Source organism: Sus scrofa, chromosome 1 (genome assembly GCF_000003025.6).
Source record: "Sus scrofa isolate TJ Tabasco breed Duroc chromosome 1, Sscrofa11.1, whole genome shotgun sequence".
Taxonomy (NCBI): Eukaryota; Metazoa; Chordata; class Mammalia; order Artiodactyla; family Suidae; genus Sus; species Sus scrofa.
Genome location: NC_010443.5, coordinates 223,623,211 through 223,644,930, shown reverse-complemented (window position 1 = coordinate 223,644,930; position 21,720 = coordinate 223,623,211). Strand labels below are relative to the sequence as shown.

At 35.5% G+C, this 21,720-nt stretch overlaps 1 protein-coding gene across 3 annotated transcripts in view; it reads right to left on the bottom strand.

Moving 5' to 3' along the window:
* Positions 1 to 21,720, bottom strand: part of SMC5 (structural maintenance of chromosomes 5) — a 93,100-nt gene that overhangs the window by 8,440 nt on the left and 62,940 nt on the right. For all 3 annotated transcript variants that reach the window (XM_021064741.1, XM_021064744.1, XM_021064752.1), the window contains 7 exons: positions 18,862 to 18,956; positions 17,581 to 17,713; positions 15,012 to 15,185; positions 14,735 to 14,904; positions 12,490 to 12,613; positions 12,010 to 12,132; positions 979 to 1,104 (listed from right to left, as the gene is read on the bottom strand). In XM_021064741.1, coding sequence (XP_020920400.1) covers positions 979 to 1,104; positions 12,010 to 12,132; positions 12,490 to 12,613; positions 14,735 to 14,904; positions 15,012 to 15,185; positions 17,581 to 17,713; positions 18,862 to 18,956 — 945 coding nt within the window. The remainder of the gene's footprint in view (positions 1 to 978; positions 1,105 to 12,009; positions 12,133 to 12,489; positions 12,614 to 14,734; positions 14,905 to 15,011; positions 15,186 to 17,580; positions 17,714 to 18,861; positions 18,957 to 21,720) is intronic.

The window sequence follows — 21,720 nt, the reverse complement described above, 5'->3', positions numbered from 1 at the left end:
CTCAGGGGCTTTGTATGTGCTGTTTTCTCTGCCTGGAATGCTTTCCCCTCAAATCTTCACTTGACTTATTTCTTCTCTTTATTCAGGTCTCATCTAAAATAGCTATCTTCTCTTGGAGTTCCCGTCGTGGCTCAGGGGTTAACAAATCCGACTAGGAACCATGAGGTTCCGAGTTCGATCCCTGGCCTTGCTCAGTGGGTTAAGGATCCGGCGTTGCCGTGAGCTGTGGTGTAGGTTGCAGATGTGGCTTGGATCCCATGTTGCTGTGGCTCTGGCGTAGGCCGGTGGCTACAGCTCCGATTCGACCCCTAGCCTGGGAACCTCCATATGCCGCAGAAGCGGCCCTAGAAATGGCAAAAAGACAAAAAAAAAAAAAAAAAATAATAAAATAGTTATCTTCTTGAAAGAGCCTTCCCTAACACTCTAGCCTCTTACCTTGTTACATTTTCCTTCTTAGCACCTTTTGCTATTGGATATTACCTATTTGCTTTTTGATTTGTCTTCCCAACTCTCCAGACTAGAATATAAATTTCAGGAGAGAAGGAAGTATATCTGTCTTATTCAATGGCTGATATACAGAAGGTAATCAACACATTTTTAATGAAGATTCAACTATCTTCTTATTTCGTTCCTTTTAAAAATAGTAGTGTGTCAAGGATAGCTTTTTGGGGAAAAAAGCTTTTTATTGGAAGAATGAATGTTACGGTACTAATAATTTTGCAAGATGATAACCATGTTTTAGTAACTTTAGTACTAAGCAATAAGATTGACTGGTGTCCAGTGTGAATATAATGACAATCTGTTGAGCAAAATTACTTTATATACATAGTTTAAAAATGGGGTGGGGGGGAGTTTGTCCCATATTTTTTATGGCATGTCATGTTTTCTGTGGCCCAGTACAATGCTTAATACACTTTAAGCTTAAAAATATTATGCTAAATATGTTAAATTGTAGCATTATATACTTTTTATACTTACTGTCTGATACTCTTGAGGAACGGTCTGTTCTGCACCCAGGTTACATACTTGCCTGGCTCTCTTCATAAGTTCCTTGCATTTCTGCAATAATCTCTGTCTATTTTCATCCAACTCAATGAAATGTTGCTATTACAAGAAAAACATTTTGAAAATTTGTATGTTACTGTTAAATCAGAGGGGTACTTTATTACAGCACATTATATCAAATATATTATTGAATTTTATTCCGATAAGCAAATCATCTGAAAACTGTATCTCAAATTGAGACTGATTTTACTGTAAAGGTTAAATTTGAACTTAAACTATAAGTTATATTAGGACATTAAAAACATAGTATTTCTCTCATCCATAAGAACTCTGAAATTTAAATTTAATTGCCTTTTTCTGAAACAGTTTAACTTAGTTATATATAATTATACTCTAATAAAATTTCATATATACAGTATGAGGCTTAGAAAACTCAGCATTCAAATGTAAGTAAAACCTTTAGTGTTTGATAGTCTTCCAAGCAGTTATCATTTATTCATGGACCCCCTCCACCAAATAATTACTGATAACCTATTAAATGCCAATATTTTATTATGCATTTAACATAAAAAGGTGATAAGAAAGATACAAAAAAATCATTATCATGAAAGAAACAGCTACTATTTACAGAAAGTTTATGTGCTAGGTGACTCACACACATTATTCCCTTACTTCTCACAACATGTACAGTATTATCTCCATTTTGCACAATAAAAAAGAGGATTTAAAGCAACTTGTCCAAGCTCTCACATTTAATTGGAGGCTGTCAGGATGCAAATCCATGCTCTTTTCTTATAGCACCCTGCCTCTCAGTGGGAGAGAAATGGACAAAGTAAAGCAAAGAAAGTATGTATGTGGTGGGGGCAGGGGATCCAGGAAGCTAAGAGCGGCTAGAAAGGCAATGATAAATGAATGACCTTAAAGAACAAATAAGAAATTGCTAAAAAGCAGCAGAAGACGTTCCCAGGATAGATGATTACAAATGTAAAGGCGTTGAAGCCTCAAGAGCCTGCTTATCTAGGCAACAAGAAATCCAGTGTGGATGGAACAGAGGTAAGGATGTAAAAGATTAGAGTGGCAAGGTGGGCAAGAGCCAGACGGCAAGTTTATATGAACAAGGACGGCATCACAGAAGGCCTTCTGTGGGCAACCATAGTTATAACCACCATCCTATATGTTAATTAATCTAATCCTCATTATCTTCTTAAAGAAATGTATTATCTCCCTTTTTACATGTGGCTCAAAGACATTAAGAAACTTCTCAAAGTTATGGAAACCGCAGGTGATTAGGTTCCTGAGAAAAAGAAAACAGGTCTAGTTTGCTTGTTCCATTAAACCTCAAACTTTGGTCTGCACAAAAAGTAGGAGGGCAGAGGTGGCAGGTAGGAGGAAGACTGGTAAAAGAGTACTGATGCCTAAGCCACATCCCTGATAAATTCAGTTAAGATCTCTGAGGCCAAGGCCTGGACATTTGTATTATTAACAAGATCTTCAGGTAATTTTTAGGCACACAAGTTTGACCGCAAAGAAAATAAACTAAGGAGTTCCTATCGTGGCGCAGTGGTTGGCGAATCTGACTAGGAACCATGAGGTTGCAGGTTCGATCCCTGGCCTTGCTAAGTGGATTAATGATCCGGCGTTGCTGTGAGCTGTGGTATAGGTTGCAGACATGGCTCAAATCCTGCGTTGCTGTGGCCCTGGCGTAGGCCGGCGGCTACAGCTCCGATTAGACCGCTAGCCTGGGAACCTCCATATGCTGCAGGAGCGGCCCTAGAAAAGGCAAAAAGACCAAAAAAAAAAAAAAAAAAAAGAAAAGTAACTAAGACAAAAGTTATAAAAAGTCAAAGGAGGTATACTGGATTTATCTGAAAATGCAAGCAAGCCTTTATACTAATCACTTAGCATAGAGTTTCCTTGAATGGATTCCTTAGCCCCTATACCCAAAAGAAATAAAACGGTAAAGACTCCCAGTTACCCCAACTCTTGTCTAGAGCCTGTAATACTCAGACAAATGTAAAACAAGAGACAGCTAGACAGAAACTAAACACTCCCAATGTCTCCTATTCCTGCTTCCTATTCGTCTGGACCTTGCTCAAATGGAGTATTACAACATTATAGGAAATAAATATTCCTGAATTGAATATTTGGGGCTCTGGGCTTAGGAGAACAAAAGCTCATCAAATAGTTTCCTTCTGTTAAGTGGTATGTGTCTAACAAAATCTTTATTGGAGAAAACCTTCTTTTTATACATACATGTTTGTGATACTTCACATAGCACCTGTTCTCCCCCACCACCCTGTAGTTCTTACTGAGTTGTGTGTATGGGGGGGGTATTTTTTTTTTTTAAGGAATACAAGTAAATAAGATAACGCTATAAATTCAGGCTAGTAAAAATGGCTTTATTTAAATTTCTGCATAGAGTCTAGCCTTTAACAGTTAAAAAACCATAGAAACATTTCATCTAAGGCACATGTGTAAAAAAATTACAAATTTACAAAATATTCCTCACCAACATCTCAGAAAAGATTACTGTGTAGGGACATACCCTGAAATTAATAAGTATTATCTTTTCTCTGAACTACATTTTGATAAAGTCCAATTGTTATGAAAGGTATACAGAAATACCACCTTGACATTGAACAAGAAAAAGCTTCTCTAAGAGGGCCCTCTAGTGGAAGAAATCTTATTGTTCACAGAATTTCTTACCAAAAGCTATGTTGCACATTAACACAGTTAAGTATTCTACTTAACAATTTATTAAAATAAGAGTGAAACAAAATGAAAGCCACTTTTGGTATAAAAGGAATTAAGGTCTAGGTAGCATAAACTTTTAAACATAAGTTGGAGATTAAAACATTTCTTTCACAATTTCCTTTCATACCAATACAAGAATCAAACTTCACTCCCATTTCTTTAAAAAAAAATTTATTATAGGAGTTCCCATCATGGCTCAGTGGTTAATGAATCCGACTAGGAACCATGAGGTTGTGGGTTCAATCCCTGGCCTTGCTCAGTGGGTTAAGGATCTGGCATTGCCGTGAGCTGGGGTGCAGATTGCAGACGCGGCTCGGATCCGGCATTGCTGTGGCTGTGGTGTAGGCTGGCAGCTGCAGCTCCGATTAGACCCCTAGCTTGGGAACCTCCATATGCCGCGGGAGCGGCCCAAGAAATGGCAAAAAGCCAAAAACAAACAAACAAACAAACAAAAAACCAACAAAAAAACCCCAAAAACAAACAAAAAATTTATTACAGTTGATTTACATTGTTCTGTCAATTTCTGCTGTACAGCAAAGTGACCCAGTCATACATATATATACACTCTTTTTCTCATATTGTCTTCCATCATGGTCTATCCCAGGAGACCGAATATATAGTTCCCTATGCTATACAGCAGGAACACACTGCCTATCCATTCTAAATGTAATAGTTTGCATCTATTAACCCCAAACTCCCAGGCCGTTCCACTCCCCCTCCCTTGCTTGGTAACCACAAGTCTCTCTGTGTCTGTGAGTCTGTTTCTGTTCTGCAGGTTCATCTGCGCCACATTTTTATTCCACATATAAGTGATAATAATCATATGGTATTTGTCTTCTTCTTTCTGACTTCACTTAGTATGAGAATCTCTAGTTCCATCCATGTTGCTGCAAATGGCATTATTTTGTTCTTTTTTATGGCTGAGAGGTATAACTTCATTCAGGGCTGGCTATTGTAAATAGTGCTGTGATGAACACTGGGGTGCATGTATCCTTTGAATTACGGTTTTCTCGAGATAGGTGCCCAAGAGTGGGACTGCTGGGTAACATAGTAGTTCTATATTTAGTTTTAAGGAATCTCCATACTATTCTCCCTAATGCTTGTACTAATTTATGTCTCCACCAACTGTGTCGGAGGGTCCTCTCTTCTCCACATCCTCTCTAGCATTTATTGTTTGTAGACTTTTTGATGATGGCTATTCTGACTGATGTGAGATGATACCTCACTGCAGTTTTGCTTTGGATTTCTCTACTAAGTTGAGAATGTTGTCATGCACTTTTTGGCTATCTGTATGCCTATTTTAGAGAAATGTCTACTTAGATCTGGGCATTTTTTTGATGGGATTTTTTTGGTTTTTGATGTTGAGCTGCATGAACTGTCTATACATTTTGGAGATTAATCCCTTGTCGGTCACTTCATTTGCAAATATTTTCTCTCGTTCTTTGGGTTGTCTTTTTTGCTTTGTTTATGGTTTCCTTTGCTGTGCATAAGCTTTTAAGTTTAATTAGGTCCCATTTGTTTATTTTCATTTTTATTTTCTTTACTCTAGGAGATGGATCCAAAAAGACTGCTGTGATTTATATCAAAGAATGTTCTGCCTATATTTTCCCAACAGTTTTATAGCAACTGGTTTTAAATTTAGGTCTTTAATCCATTTTGAGTTTATTTTTGTGTATGGTGTTTAAAAATGTTCTAATTTCATCCTTTTACATACAGCTGTCCAGTTTTCCCAGTATCACTTATTGAAGGGACTATCTTTCTTCTATTGTATATTCTTGCCTTCTTTGTCATAGATTAGTTGACCGAAGGTGTGTGGGTTTATTTCTGGGCTTTCTATACTATTCCACAGATCTATATTTGTTTTTATACCAGGATCATATTGTTTTGACTGTAGCTTTGTACCATAGCCTGAAGTTAGGGAGCCTGATTCTTCTCAGGATTGCTTTGGCTATTTGCAATCTTTTTTGTTTCCATACAAATTTTTAAAAATTTTATTCTAGTTCTGTAAGGAATGCCATTGGAAATTTGATAGGGACTGCACTGAATTTGTAGATTGCTTTGGATAGTACAGTCATTTTGACAAAACTGATTCTTCTAACCTAAGAACATGGTTTATTTCTCCATCTCTGTCATCTTCTATTTCTTTCAACAATGTCTTATAGTTTTTGGAGTACAGGTCTTTTGCCTCTTTGGGTTGGTTTATTCTTGGGTAATTTATTCTTTTTAATGCAATGGTAAATGGAATTGTTTCCTTACTTTCTCTGTCTGATCTTTCACTGTTAGTGTATAGAAATGCAACAGATTGCTGTGCATTAATTTTGTATCTTGCAACTTTACCAGATTCATTGAGGAGCTCTAGTTTTCTGGTAGTAAATTTAAGATTTCCTGTGTACAGTACCATGTCATTTGCAAACAGTACAGTTCTACTCATCCTTTTCCAATTTGGATTCCTCCTGTGTCTTCTCTGTTGTGGCCAGGACTTCCAAAACTATGTTTAAATAAAAGTGGTCAGAGTGAACATCTTTGTCTTGTTCCTGATTTCATCACATCAGGGCATATAAATGCTTGTAGTACTCTCTTATGATCCTTTGTATTTCAATGGTGTCAGGTGTAACTTCTTTTTCATCTCTAACTTCATTGATTTGAGCCCTCTCCCTTTTTTTCTTGATTAGTCTGGCTAGAAGTTTATCAATTTTGTTAATCCTTTCAAAGAACTACTTTCAGTGGTTCCTATTGTTTTCTTTGTCTCTATTTCATTTATTTCTGCTCTGATATTGATTTCTTTCTACTCACTTGGATTTTGTTTTTCTCTTTCTAGCTGCTTTAGGTGTAAAGTCAGGTTGAGATTTTTCTTGTTTACTGAGGTAAGATTGTACTGCTATAAACTTTCCTCTTAGAACTGCTTTTGCTGCATATCAAGGTTTGGATCATTATATTTTCATTGTCATTTGTCTCTAGGTATTTCCTGATTTCCTTTTTGATTTCATCAGTGATCCACTGGTTGTTTAGCAGCATAATGTTTAGCCTCTACATGTTATTTTATTTTTTTTACAGTTTTTTCTTGTATTGGCTTCTAATCTCATAATGCTGTGGTCAGAAAAGTCTCCTAACACCCTTTTAATGTCTGTAGGATCTGTACTGTTATGTTCTCCTTACTATTAAATTCCTCTTTACTACACTGTAGCGTGGAAACTCTCCAGGCAATAAGTTAAGGCAATTGTAAGGCTCACCTGGTTTTTTTTTCCCTTCTGTTAGGGATCACTGTCCTGTGCTGCCTGTTAGCCATGTCTGAAAATCATTGTTTTATATATTTTGTACCATATTTTAGTGGTTTAAAGTGAGAGGGTAAATTGGGACCCTGTTATTTCATCATGGCCAAAAATGAAAGCTTTTTACTCTATGGAAAATGTCAAACATATGAAAGTAGAGAGAAGAGTGTACAATAAACATTCATGTACCTTTCATCCAGCTTCAACAATTCTCAACTTATGACCATTAGAGTTTCAGCTATACTCCATCCCCAGATGGCCCCCACCCTGAATTATGTGGAAGTAATTCCAGATATTTTATTATCTCCTTTGTAAATATTACAGCAATGTATTTCTAAAAGATAAATATCCATAACCACATTATCAAATTAAAAATACTACCAACTGTAATATTATCAAATATTGAGTTAATACTCAAATTACTATTTCTTAGAATTCTTCTTTAACAGATACTTTTAACAGATACTTTATTCAGATCAGTCATGCCCATGCATTGCATTTGGTTAGTATGTTTTTAAGTCTCTTTTAGCTTGGATGCTTTCTTTCTTCTTTTTGTCTCAGATACTGCACTGCCCAATCAAGTAGGCACAAGTCATATGTGAGTACTAAGCACTTAAAATGTGGCTAGAGTTACTGAAAAACAAAATTTTTAATTTAAAATTAAAAATCATATGGAATGACTGGCCAACAGGGACTTGCTATATAGCACAGGAAACTCTACCCAATATTCTGTGATAATCTATATGTGAAAAGAATCTGAAAAAGAACGGATATGTGTACATGTATAACTGAACCACTTTGTTGTACAGCAGAAACTATCACAACCTTTTAAAACAAGTATACTTCAATAAAACTTTAAAAAATGGAAAAAAAAGTACTTCAGCCACTGGAAAATATTTAGAATAATTTGAGTATATAAATTTACTTTTTTAATTCTAAGTTTTATAAAATCAAATACTGATCAAATATTTCTGATGAAAATTTATCATCTGAATTCAAATGTAACTATATAAGTGTGTATTTTAAGGACTTAGAATCAAAAAAGATATAGCTTCCTAATACTGATTACAGGTTGAAATAACTTAATATATTGAGTCGAAATACTATTATTATAGATCATTTTACCTATTTAGCTCACATTATATTTCTATTTAACAGTGCTAAAGTAAATGATTTGTCCTATATAGTCTCTCATATTCTAGATTTTGCTGACTGTATTCCTATGGAGTCATTTAGCATATTTTTTGCTTTCTTGTATTTTTCGTAAACTAGTTTTAGAACAGTGGTTCTAAAATGGGCCAATTTTGCTCCTCAAGGCAGTGTCTAGAAATACTTTTGGTTGTCACAACTGGGGGAAGGGTGTACTACTAGCTTCTAGCAAATACAGGCCAGAGACACTGGTAAAGAGAGCCCCTCACAAAAAGAATTACATAGTGCAAAATGCTGATAGTGCAGAGGTTCAGAAACCTTGTCTAGAGGCTTAATCAGACTGAAATTTGATTTTTTTTTGTAAGATTATTCACAGGTGGTATTCCATCAGGATACACATAGATATCTAGCTATCTTTTTTGTGATGTTAGCAGCTAATGTAATCCACTGATCCCTGTTTCATTTATTTGTTTATCCTAAATAACAATTTACATTAAAGAAGTCAGTGTAATGCTAGATTCTCTTTGCCATTTTTCAAAATCATGATCTTATTCCCTAATATCTTCCAAAAATGACCATTATTATTATTTCAGGTGCATTATGAATCATAGGTTTATATTTTTGAGTCTTTAGACCCAAAATGATCTCTTGTGCTCATTGTCCTTTTATTTTAAACCTTTCTAAATCTTTCTTTTAGATGTTAATCTCATATTATGCATAGTACTAGAATTTGAAAAAAGAAATTTTTTTCTTTTTATGGCCACTCCTGGCATATGGAAGTTCCTGGGTCAGAGACTGAATCTGAGTCACAGCTGTGACCCGAGCCACAGTGGCAGCAATACTGGATCCTTTAACCCACTGCACTGGGCCAGGGATCAAACTTGCACCTTTGCAGCAATCCAAACTGCTATCATCAAATTCTTAACCCACTGTGCCACAGCAGGAACTCCCAAAAAATATTTTTGAAAAAATGAATTATACCCTTTCACATTTAATGACATGATTAATGTTTGGCCTTAGTTCTGCCATTGTTTTATGGCATATTTATTTTTGCGTCATATATATACATTAAATACCTCATCTTTAGTGATGTGACCTGTTTTATACTATTTCCTTCCCTCTTTATTGTACATTTTTTTGGCATTTAGGGAAGCTTCTGTTTTTATTTGAAAGATTATTTTTGTGCAAAGACATTATATAACATCCTTAGGGTCTTAATATCTTTTTTTGAGATACGGTGTCAGTTCCCACTATAAACAATATTGAAATTCTCTCACATCTCCCACTCCCAAAGAACCTAATTTGTATTAACATCCTTTCATTTCCTGATAGTACCTATAGGACAATCAGCAAATATATTCGATTTTACATATACTGCCTCCCTTCTCCTCTGTTTATAATGCTGTGCCTTTAGCTATTGCCTTCAAAACCTTCATAACCTTCTAACCTCATACTTGCTTTACTGTCTCCTTAGTCTATCATGTAGTTGTATTTCTCCTCAGGAATCAGCTTTGTTCTGCAAAGTAGTATCAGTTGGTTTGAGAGTTCAAATGGCTTTCACCACCTGACCCTTCCAAACCAAATGAGGCCTCTTTCTTTTAGAGATGAGTACCTGCTGACTTGATTTTTGGATTGAGACTTGCCTCTGCTTCTTCTTTTTTTTTTTTTCATTTATTTTATTTTATTTTTTATAATTTATTTTTTTTCCCACTGTACAGCAAGGGGATCAAGTTATCCTTACATGTATACATTTTTCCCCCACCCTTTGTTCTGTTGCAATATGAGTATCTAAACATAGTTCTCAATGCTACTCAGCAGGATCTCCTTGTAAATCTATTCTAAGTTGTGTCTGATAAGCCAAAGCTCCCGATCCCTCCCACTCCCTCCCTCTCCCATTAGGCAGCCACAAGTCTATTCTCCAAGTCCATGATTTTCTTTTCTGTGGAGATGTTCATTTGTGCTGAATATTAGATGCCAGTTATAAGTGATATCATATGGTATTTGCCTTTGTCTTTCTGACTCATTTCACTCAGTATAAGATTCTCTAGTTCCATCCATGTTGCTGCAAATGGCATTATGCCATTCTTTTTTATGGCTGAGTAGTATTCCATTGTGTATATACACCACTTCTTCTTCTTACCACAAACTTTCTGATACCATGCCAAACGTGATGCTGCTACTTTGATCTTACCCACTTACATTCTGGAGTTTGCAGATGTTGTATAAAAAATTTGACATTTGTCTCTGGTTCTTTGGATTGAGACTCTAAAATGCTAAGGATTTTCTTTTTTTTGTCTTTTGTTTCTTCAGGCCTGCACCCACAGCACATGGAGGTTCCCAGGCTGGGAGGTCTAATCGGAGCCACAGGTGCCAGCCTATGCCAGATCCAAGCCGCTTCCGAGGCCTATATCACAGCAACACTGGATCCCCAGCTGTGGGAGGGGCGGGGGGCAGGGATCGAACTGAGCGAGGCCAAGGATCAAATCTACAACCTCATGGTTCCTAGTTGGATTTGTTTCTGATGTGCCATGATGAGAACTCTGAAAATGCTAAGGATTTTCTGAGTGATAGGAATGTCTTTGTTGTTTATGAGGTCCTAGGATCGATCACACCTGGGCTTAAGCTAAGGAGATGACTAAGAATGAGGGCTGGCAATGCCAGAAAGACAAATTATGTGATTAGAGGGTTGGGGCTTTGAGTCTTACTACTACGCATCTAATCTCTTGACTTCCAGGAGGAGACCTCCAGAGCTAGAGACTGAGTTCAGCCACATGGCCAGTGATCCAGTCAGTCATGCCTAGGCAATGCAACCCCTATAAAAACCATTACCGTGAAGCTCCCTAGAGCTTCTTTGTTGGTGATCACACTGATTTCACCAAAAAAGGGTACAGAAACTGTTAGGTACCCTCACCCCATACGCCTCTTCATTTGACCAGTAGTGATTTGTATCCTTTACAGTAAGACTACAATGGTTAAGTACAGCCTCTTCTTGAATTCTGTGAGTCATTCTAGTGAATTACTGAATCTGAGGGAGTCACAGGAGAACCTCTGAATTTGTAGCCAGTTGGTCAGAAGTGCAGGTAGCCTGGAGATCCCTGAACTTGGAGCTGGCATCTGAAGTAAGGGCAGTTTTATTGGGGGCTAAGCCCTTAACTTACACAGCCTGATGCTAACCCTGAGTGGTCAGTATGAGAATATACTGCAGTACACCAGTAGGGACACTTTAAAGCTTAGTTTGTGGTTGTTATGTTATCCTAGTTGCTCTTCTATTTTTGGGAAAGAAATGTGCAAGACTCAAAACTGCCACAGTCACTACTCTTTTGTTACTAGTTCTTTGGAATTTATCTTAACCTAGTATACCACCACCCTGCCCCCTCCCAGTTTCAATATCTCATTTCAAAGATACTAACAGAAGACTAAATCACCAAGATTACACACTAAGGCCACTCTTAGTGTTGATTACAACTCATCTGCAATTTACTTTATAAGATACAAATTGCAAAAAAACCTACTAGTTGCTGTTTGATAATAGTAATGACGATAACTTACATGGATTAAGAAAGCAGCATGAGACACTCGTTTCCAAGGGACTAAATCAGATACTCTGATTTCTTTTTTTTTTTTTGATAATTACTACCCCTCCCCCCACCAAATAACATAACATGCAGCATACATACAAGTATTCCAAATATTGCTTCCTTGTCAGCAGGATGCATTAAATTCATAAATTAAAGAGCACATAACAAACTGCATATTGAAAGGGATGATATAAGTATGTATGTTTTCAAAGTGGTCTAAATCCCCAAATAAAAAATAAAACCAAAAATTTTACCTCTGTGAGACGTAGTTGTGATGAAGCAGCCATATAATCTGACTCCAATTTGTTCTTCTTAGAGATCACTGTAGTATTTTGAAGAATTAAATCTACTTTTTGTATATGCAAAGAAGTACAAATCTAGGAATAAAAAACCCCTAAGAGTTTAATTTGTTTTAAAACTAAGAAAAATAAGTTTCTTTTAAAAAACAAAATTATAAAATATGGAAAAAATAACATTTTTCTAATATGACTGATACCTCTCTCAATTCTTCTTATAATTTTCTTCTAAGAGAATTTTTAAGTTTTCCTGTATATTTGTATCATCTAGAATAAAATAGTTAGCTTAATGAGTGCTTTTGACCAATTTAACTAATGTATACCAAGAAACGTCAAACAGAAAACTGAAATTATTGATATTGATAAAAATCTCTTGCTAAGATTTTACTATCTACTTGCACTCAAAAAAATATGACTCATATCAAGAAAATGCCTTACCTTTAATAGGTTTGTTAATTCTGTAACAAGTTTTGCTTTTTGAACATTTATTTCTTTGATTTTTGTATTAGCTTTTCTCTCCTCCTCTTCAAGGTTGCAAGTATCCTGTTCCATCAGCTTTAAACTGTATGAAGTGCATAATGATACAGTAATCAGAAAAAACACAAGAATGGAGGCCAAAGCCTTAGGTTCCCTGCTATTTTATGGGCTGTTTAGCAATGCTACTCAGATGTGTTAACTGCTAGCATTTAGATTAAACAATCATTTTATACAACCAGTCAGGATTGAAAAAAAGTATTTTTTGAGATACGTTATGTGCCCAGCATAATCTAGCTACATAATGCTAGTGCTAATGGTATAGGATCTGGAGTCAGAAAGATGATTTGAATTTCCTCTTTGTCACTAATGAGCTGTCTAACTGAACAAGATACTCTTCTGAGCTTCGGTTTTTCCATCTATAAATTGGATATAATAATAGTACCTTTCCTATAGGGCTTTGGTGAAAATTTTAAAAAAGGCCAATGACGCAGTATAATTAGCGTGTAGCCTATAACTGATAAACACTGTTTACAAATACAGTCCCTTCTGTTAAGGAGCTAAACTAGACACTTTATTCATGGCATACTACTTTTTCTTTGAAGAATGATGGATAAACTATGGTTATTCTGACTTTGGTATTAAGCAAATTTCCTTTTCCACCCAAAGTGAATGAAGCGTAAGCCTATCTTAAGTGATTAAAAAATAATTACTGATAATATTTGTTGCCAAGAGTTCCCATTGTGGCTCAGTGGTTAACGAATCAAACTAGGAACCATGAGGTTGCAGGTTCAATCCCTGGCCTTGCTCAGTGGGTTACAGATCCGGTGTTGCCGTGAGCTGTGGTATAGGTTGCAGACGTGGCTTGGATCTGGCGTTGCTGTGGCTGTGGTGTAGGCCGGCAACTTCAGCTCCGATTAGACCCCTAGCCTGGGAACCTCCATATGCCACAGATGCAGCCCTAGAAAAAGACCAAAAAAAAAAAACCCCAAAACTTGTTGCCAATGATAGGATTCAAGCTGTCAAGTAAAAATCAGAATTTTGGAAACTTTTTATCCACCACTGTGTGCTTCACAGCTTCCCAATTCTAAAGGCTCTTCTGATTAGACTGGAGATAATGTGATTCTTAAAAATATTACACGATAAAATGTTATCTGAAGATCTACATGACTTGGTGAGCCAATATTTTCCAAATGATCACTGCATAATATAATAAAGTCATTTATGGGTAAAAGAAGCACTTAAAGTAATGTAAGAGTATACAACTTCACTGATGATTTCAGATTCCATTTGCAATTAAACTTTAACTTGGCAAGCTGTGATGTAACATTAAAGAGTATACGTAACACTTGGAGTTCTCGTTGTGGCACAGTAGAAACAAATCCAACTAGGAACCATGAGGTTGTGGGTTCAATTTCTGGCCTCACTCAGCAGGTTAAGGAGCTGTGGTGCAAATCACAGACACGGTTCGGATCCCGCGTTGCTGTGGCTGTGGTGTAGGCTGGCAGTTGTAGCTCTGATTTGATTCCTAGCCTGGGAACTTCCATATGCCACAGGTGCTGCCCTAAAAAGGAAAAAAAAAAAAAAAAAAAAATGCACACACACACCACACACACACACACACACACACACACACACACCACTGAAAAGTCTATTAAAGCACTCCTCCCTTTTCCAGCTGCTTATCTATGTGAGGTCAGATTTTTTTTTCAACGCAAACATCTTAGAACCGAATGACTGCAGAAGCACATATGAAAAAACTGATTTCACCTAAAGAGATTTACAAAAAGGTAAAAAAAAAAAAATGCTACTCTTCTGCTAAATGTATTTTGTTTGGACAAACAGTTGTTTTTCATAAATATTTTATGTTAACATATAATGAATTATTTTTAATGAATTAATTTCTAATGTGGTAAATATCAATGGATGCAATCCATATAAACAAAACTTCCTTAAGGTCCTCAATAATTTATAATAGAAAGGGGTTCCAGGGATGAGAACAGCTAATGAGGGAACAGGAAAACAACATTTAAGATTCACCTACCTTGTCCTGTGTTTTGGTGGTAGAATTAAAATCTGAGAGAGAAGTGATTACAGAACTTCCCTGTGGGAATTGTGTCATCATTCCAGGGTATAACTAATAATATCCTCACAGTGCTTTTGTACCAGCCCCTGACAGCCCTTACCCCAGAACAGGCTGAAAAGATACCTTCCCAGTTTGGAATTGATTTTTTGTTCCAGTTGTCTTTTCTTGGTTTTCCTTTCAAGAAGCTCCTTCTTCTTTTGTCTAAGTTCATTATCTTTGTGTTCCAGATGTTTGTTTGTCTCACGTAAGGTAATCATCCCTGATTCTACTGCTTGCAATTTTCTATTAATTTCCTATGGAATATGCAAAATTGTTAGTATATTGAAAAAACTGTCTAGTTGAAAAAATATCAATTGGACTTCTACTAGTTTAATAATCACACTAAATTAAAATGACCAACCTTTAGCTGTTCCTCTAAGTGTCGTCTTTGCTCTAGATCCACAGTGACTGTGAGAAATTGGGCTACTTTTAGGGATGTGTTACTAGAAATAACTTTGTTTGAATAAAAAGAAGCTTTCACCACATACTTTTCTTCTGCTGTATAAATTTGTTTTAATCGGGTTTCTTGTATTACCTATAATGTAAAATAAACATTCAGTGCACATTTCAGAATGATTATATTTTTAAAAGACTAAATAAAGCACTAAAAATATGATCAAAGTGAATTTTAAAAGATCAAAACATATATTTTCATTTATGTTTTTTGAAAAATGTATCCAACATTTCAGGTGATATATTTCAGGTTATATTGTGGAAAGCAACACTAAGGAAGAGAGAATTGAGAGAAAAACCAAGACACTGAGCAAAGTCAGCTATACTTCTACTTGAGTATACAATCTCTCCCCAGTAAGTATACTTTTGGATTTCTGTTTTATCTATAGAAGAGATGCCAAGAGTCAGTAGCCCAGTTGAGTGAACTGTGATATCTCAAGTCATTTACTCTCTCCTCCCCTCAGTTATATCGTTCAGATACATAATCTTATATACTTAATTCCTGTATATTTAGGGAATACTTAATACAAGCAACTTTCCAAGGACTTCAAAGACTTTTTTGCATTTTGGAGATCTTTTCTTTCAAGAACTTATACGAGGAATTTCATACATTAATGCATATTCCAAACACCATAACATTATTGCATCTGCTTCTATGTATTTATAAAAAGGCTATTGTACTGCAGGCTTTTCCAATGTCTAAAGGTTGTTCTTGTGGCTTGTTTCTGCCCAGAAATCTATAGTCTAAATGAAGAGATAATACTTAGTTTAACGGGATATAAGCTGGCATCCACAAATGCTTAATAATTTTAAATGAAGGAAAAACCTAACTGAGATTAGCCTACCCAAATTTCATGCACATTGAAACTGGTAAGAGTGGTAAGTGCATTCTCAGCAAAAAGAACATTATAAGCTAAGGAGGTCATCAGACAATTTAAACACAGAGTCTCAGAAATTAACCAGAGAATAATTCTATAAACAATATAATCATTTAGAGAATCTAAAATGTTAAGACCTGATAATAAAGCAAAACATTCACTAAAGAATGCATTTTTATATTAAGGAAGAAATATTATTCAGTAGACATGAAACATTAAAACAGTAAATGTCCTCAATGAAGGTTTGCATCTTCTGAAAGATGGCCAAGACAAAGTCAAGGACTTTACTAGGTGTCTGACTTTGCTTTATTGTATACAATGTTATTTTTCTACAGTTGAAGTTCTCTAGGTGACTTAAAATGTTAAAAAGTACAAAGTACATAGTAATTCAACTTGAAGTACTACTCAAAAAGTGAAAGGATTTTCCAAGTGCAATACTATCCTTCTGCCCAAAGTAAAGCTATGAAAGCCCCTACCAAAGTTTCTATAGTTTTTCTACAATAGTAAAGAATTTCTACTACCTTAATCTTCGGAGACAGTGCCTTACCTAAGCCTGAAGTTATGACAAAAATTGGTTTGGTCTATGGATATAGTCTTGTCCTCTTTTTTAAAACGCTATCCATTAGGACAGAACAGAGGTACACCCACATGGAGAGTGCTATTTTTGGTTTCCCCAATATGATATAATTTTTAATCCAAGACACAGGTAATTTACCATAATAATAATTTGCTGGTCTTTGCAAAATGGGTTGATAATGAGCCTCCATTTCTATCTTCTGTTAATGAAGTATACAGAGGTCCCAAATTACAAATGACTATCCTAAGGATACTTGAAGACTAGTTGTTAAAAATTTAAAACGCATAGACATTCAGTATTTTAAATAGCAGTTAGGTCTGCAAATGGGTCCTAGACGCATACAGCACTTTTAAAATGGCAATTTTTGGTGTTATGGAAAAATCTGTTCTAGGAGTGACTTCTTCCCTCTTTCTGCCTATGATAAAAGCAATGAACGTGGTTTGGAGTCTTGGAGATTACTTTCAAGGAGAAAACTCCGAGCAGCATTAACAGAATGTAGGTACCTAGAGCTTATGTAGCTCTATTAGCCAGGAAAATGAGATCCTATTAAGGGTGGTCTTTCATCTATGAGATAATCTTAAGTGGAAGCTTTAAGGGGAGGGCTTATCAAAATAGTTCTTTATCTCAGCCTACTATCCTTAAGTATAATCTTTCTGAAAAATAATCTAAATGATTAAATTTAATAATTTAAATGATTAAATTACTACTGTTTGAACAAAGGTTTGTTAAGCAAGGCAGAATCAGATAAGAAAGCCAAGTGCCTCTTTTCAGGTTTTAACCTTATTTACCATACAAATATCAAGTATCTAGTTACTCTTGGTAGCTCCACATCACTCCCATCATTAAATGTTAGTCAACTTTCACTGTCCTGTGTCATATTAAAAATGTAAAACACCAAGATAATTTCTGTATGGTTAAAAACCATGATATGTTTATTAAATTTTTCACAATTTTTCCTAGACTTTAAGCTAGGAAGTTTTAACAAAATGACATTTTTTATACTGATTCAGTAATTTTTTTACCTGTTCAATTATTTCTCTAGTTCTTTCAGTTCCTACAGGAACTTCATGAATGTGATACTGGCGACAAAGGTAACTCATGACAGGATCAGGTGCATCAAATAACTCTCGCAAATAAGAGAAAAATCCATATTGTCTGAAAGGAAAAAAATCTCTTAGGTTTCTCAAAATATCATCTTAAAAACTCTGCTAGTTTACAAATGACACATAAATAATAAGGAAAATTATAAATTATTTAAAGATGGTACAGGAAGTCTTTTTTCTTTGTGGTTTTTTTTTTTTTTTTTTTTTTTTTTTGTCTTTTTAGGGCTGCACTCATGGCATATGGAAGTTCCCAGGCTAGGGGCTGAGTCACAGCTGCAGCTGCCAGCCACAGCCACAGCATACCCACACCAGATCCGAGCCACATCTGCGGCCTATACCACAGCTCATGGCAATGCCAGATCCTTAACCCACTGAGTGAAGCCAGGGATTGAAACTGCATCCTCATGGATACTAGTCAGATTTTTTACCACTGAGCAAAAATGGGAACTCCTTCATTTGTATATTTTGAAGTTACTTAACATTAAGTGATTAGTATTCAGATTTATTTCATCAGAAAAATTTAATATTTTTGTATTTATGATTACAAAGTATTAATCTCTTTGTTCTGTCATTGCTTTTCCACAGAGTTAAGACTATTTACTTATAGCGGTTTATAACTGCAGTTTTTCTATTTAATTCTTTTGGAAATTATTTTTGCATTATGAAGTGATGATTTATTTTACTTTCTTTTTTTTTTTTTTTGTCTTTTTGCTATTTCTTGGGCCGCTCCCGCAGCATATGAAAGTTCCCAGGCTAGGGGTCTAATCGGAGCTGTAGTCACCAGCCTACGCCAGAGCCACAGCAACGCCAGATCCGAGCCACGTCTGCAACTTACACCACAGCTCACGGCAACGCCAGATCGTTAACCCACTGAGCAAGGGCAGGGACCGAACCCGCAACCTCATGGTTCCTAGTCGGATTCGTTAACCACTGCGCCACAACGGGAACTCCTATTTTACTTTCTTAACTAACCAACTATTTTAGTATCTTTTATTAGATAGTCCATTATTGTTCCAGTGATTTGAAAAATCACCGTCATATACTAACAATACTATGATCTATTACTGGGCCTAGATTTTTCCTTATTTTAGACTTAAGTAGAGGTCCTAAAAGAAAATAATATGGCCTATAACAAATAGGTAAATGATGATTTAATATTCAAAGGAACAGCTTAGTTGTAATAATATTTTCAAGACTTACTTTAGTTCATTCAAAGATCTTGAGGGTACTTTGTCTGCATATGAACTCTCAGGAGCAATAACAGCATTTACTCTTAATTTTTTATTGTCACGAACCTGAGTATAAGGAAAATACTACTTTAATTATCATATATATCAATCAAAATGACTTTTAAAGTTACCATATTTCTAGTGGCATTCATGGAATGATCAAAAATTTGAACATTGACTGGATATTTAGTGATACTTATAAGAAAATTTTTTAGTCTGATAATGATATTGTAGCTATGGGTTTTTACACAAAGAGTACAATACACTTCTTTGATTCTTTTCACTGATAAATTCTGTCAAATAGATAAGGAAACAGTAATACCAAAACTCTTTCAGAACAGAGGAAGGGACATTTCCCAAGTCATTTTATGATTCCAATATAATCTTAATAACAAATCCTGACAAAAATATTACAATATCTCTTATGAACACATATGCAAAAATTCTTACCAAAATATTAGTAAACAGAATCCAGCAATATATAAACAGTATACACAACCAACTAGAGTTTATCCCAGGAATGTGAGATTGGTTGAATTTTAAATGCTACATCAATCTAATTTTTGTATTATTAAAATAAAGTACAAAAGCCAGATTATCATCTCAAAATTCTCAGCAAACTAAATTTACAAGAAAACTTCCTCAATCTGGTAAAGTGTTGGTAAGTGTAGAGCAGACATAATACTTAACTGTGGAATACTGAGTGCTTTTCCCCTAAGCCTGGGAAAAAGTAGGGATACCCTAATCCAACCACTTCTCTTCAACACTGTCCTTATAGCTACTAGAAAATGAAGTGAAACACAAAATACAGAGGTTAAAGATTGAAAAGGAACAAAGAAGGCCTTCCTCAAAAAAGAAAAATCTCAAATCAAGAACTTAAACTATCTGCTAAAAGGATTTAAAAAATAAACAAAACCTAAAGTTAGCAGAAGGAAGGAAATCATAAAGATCAGAGAGGAAGTCCATAAAAAAGAGTCAAAAAACAATAGGAAAAAAAAAAATCAATAAAACTAAGAGCTGGTTCTTTGAAAGGATAAACAAAACTGACAAACCTCTGGCCAGACTAACCAAGAAGAAAGAATGCAAGTAAACAAAAAAAGAAGTGAAAAAGGAGAAATCTCAACAGATACTGCAGAAATACAAAAAACCCTAAGGAATACTATGAACAATTATATGCCAACAAATCTGACAAACCAGAAGAAATAGACAACTTTCTAGAGACGTACAGCCTACCAAAACTGAATCAAGAAAAAAAAACAGATCAATTGAACAGACTGATCACTAGAAATTAAACTGAATATGTAGTAAAAACATTCCCTACAAATAAAAGTCCAGGACCAGATGGCTTTACAGGCGAATTCTACCAAACATACAAAAACTTGTAGTCATTCTTCCTCCTTGAAATTTCCAAAAGGGTGAAGAAGGAATAATCCCAAAGATATTCTAGGAAGCCTAATACCAAAACCAGACAAATATACTACCAAAAAAGAAAACTATAGGCCAGTATCTTTGATGAATGGGGACATAAAAATTCTCAACAAAATTTTAGCCAACCAAATCCAGCAACACATAAAAAAGATACACCATGACCAAGTGGGATTCATCCTAAGGATGGTTAAACATAAGCAAATCAATCAACATCATACACTACATGAACAAAAGAAAAGTCAAAAACCACATGATTATTTCAATTGATGCAGGAAAAAGCATTTGACAAAATCCAACATCCATTCATGACAAAAACTCTTACCTAAGTGGGTATACAGGGAAAATACTTTAACATAATCAAAGCCATTTTATGACAAACCCACAGCCAATATAATATTCAATGGGAAAAAGCTGAAATCCTTCCTGCTAAAATCTAGAACAAGACAAGGATGCCTACTCTCACCACTTTTATTCAACAGACCACTGAAAGTCCTAGCCACAACAATCAGACAAAAAAATAAGTATCCAAATTGGAAGAGGCAAAATTGTTACTCTAGGCAGATGACATGATACTATATATAGAAAACCCTAAGGACTCCACATGAACTACTTGAACTGATCAACAAATTCAGCAAAGTAGCAGGATATAAGATTAACATTCCGAAATTTGGTTGCATTTCTGTATACTTAAAATGAAATATTAGAAAGGGAATATAAAAATGTAATACCTTTTAAAATGGTATTCCCCAAAATTAAATAACTAGGAATAAACCTGACCAAGAAGGTGAAAGATTTATATGCTGAGAACTATAAAACATTAATCAAGGAAATTAAAGAGGATTCAAAGAAATGGAAAGATACTCCATGCTCCTGGGTTGGAAGAATTTATATAGTTACAATGGTCATACTACCCAAAGCAATGTGTAGATTTAATGCAATCCCTATATTACACATGACATTTTTTTTTTCTTTTTAGGGCCACACTTGCAGCATATGGAGGTTCCCAGGCTAGGGGTCCAATCAGAACTATAGCTGCTGGCCTATGCCACAGCCACAGCAATGCCAGATCTAAGCCATGTCTGCAACCTACACCACAGCTCACAGCAACATCAAATACTTAATGCAGTGAGTGAGGCCAGGGATTGAATCTGCAACCTCATGGTCCCTAGTGGGGTTCATTTCTGCCACGCCACAACAAGGAACTCCCGCCTGTGACAGTCTTCACAGAACTAGGACAAACAATCCAAAAATCTATACGGAACCATAAAAGACCCAGAATTTCCAAACCAATCCTGAGGAACAAAAACCAAGCAGGAGGCATAACTCTTCCAGACTTCAAGCAGTATTACAAAGCCACAGTCATCAAAACAGTGTGATACTGGTACCAAAACAGACATACAGA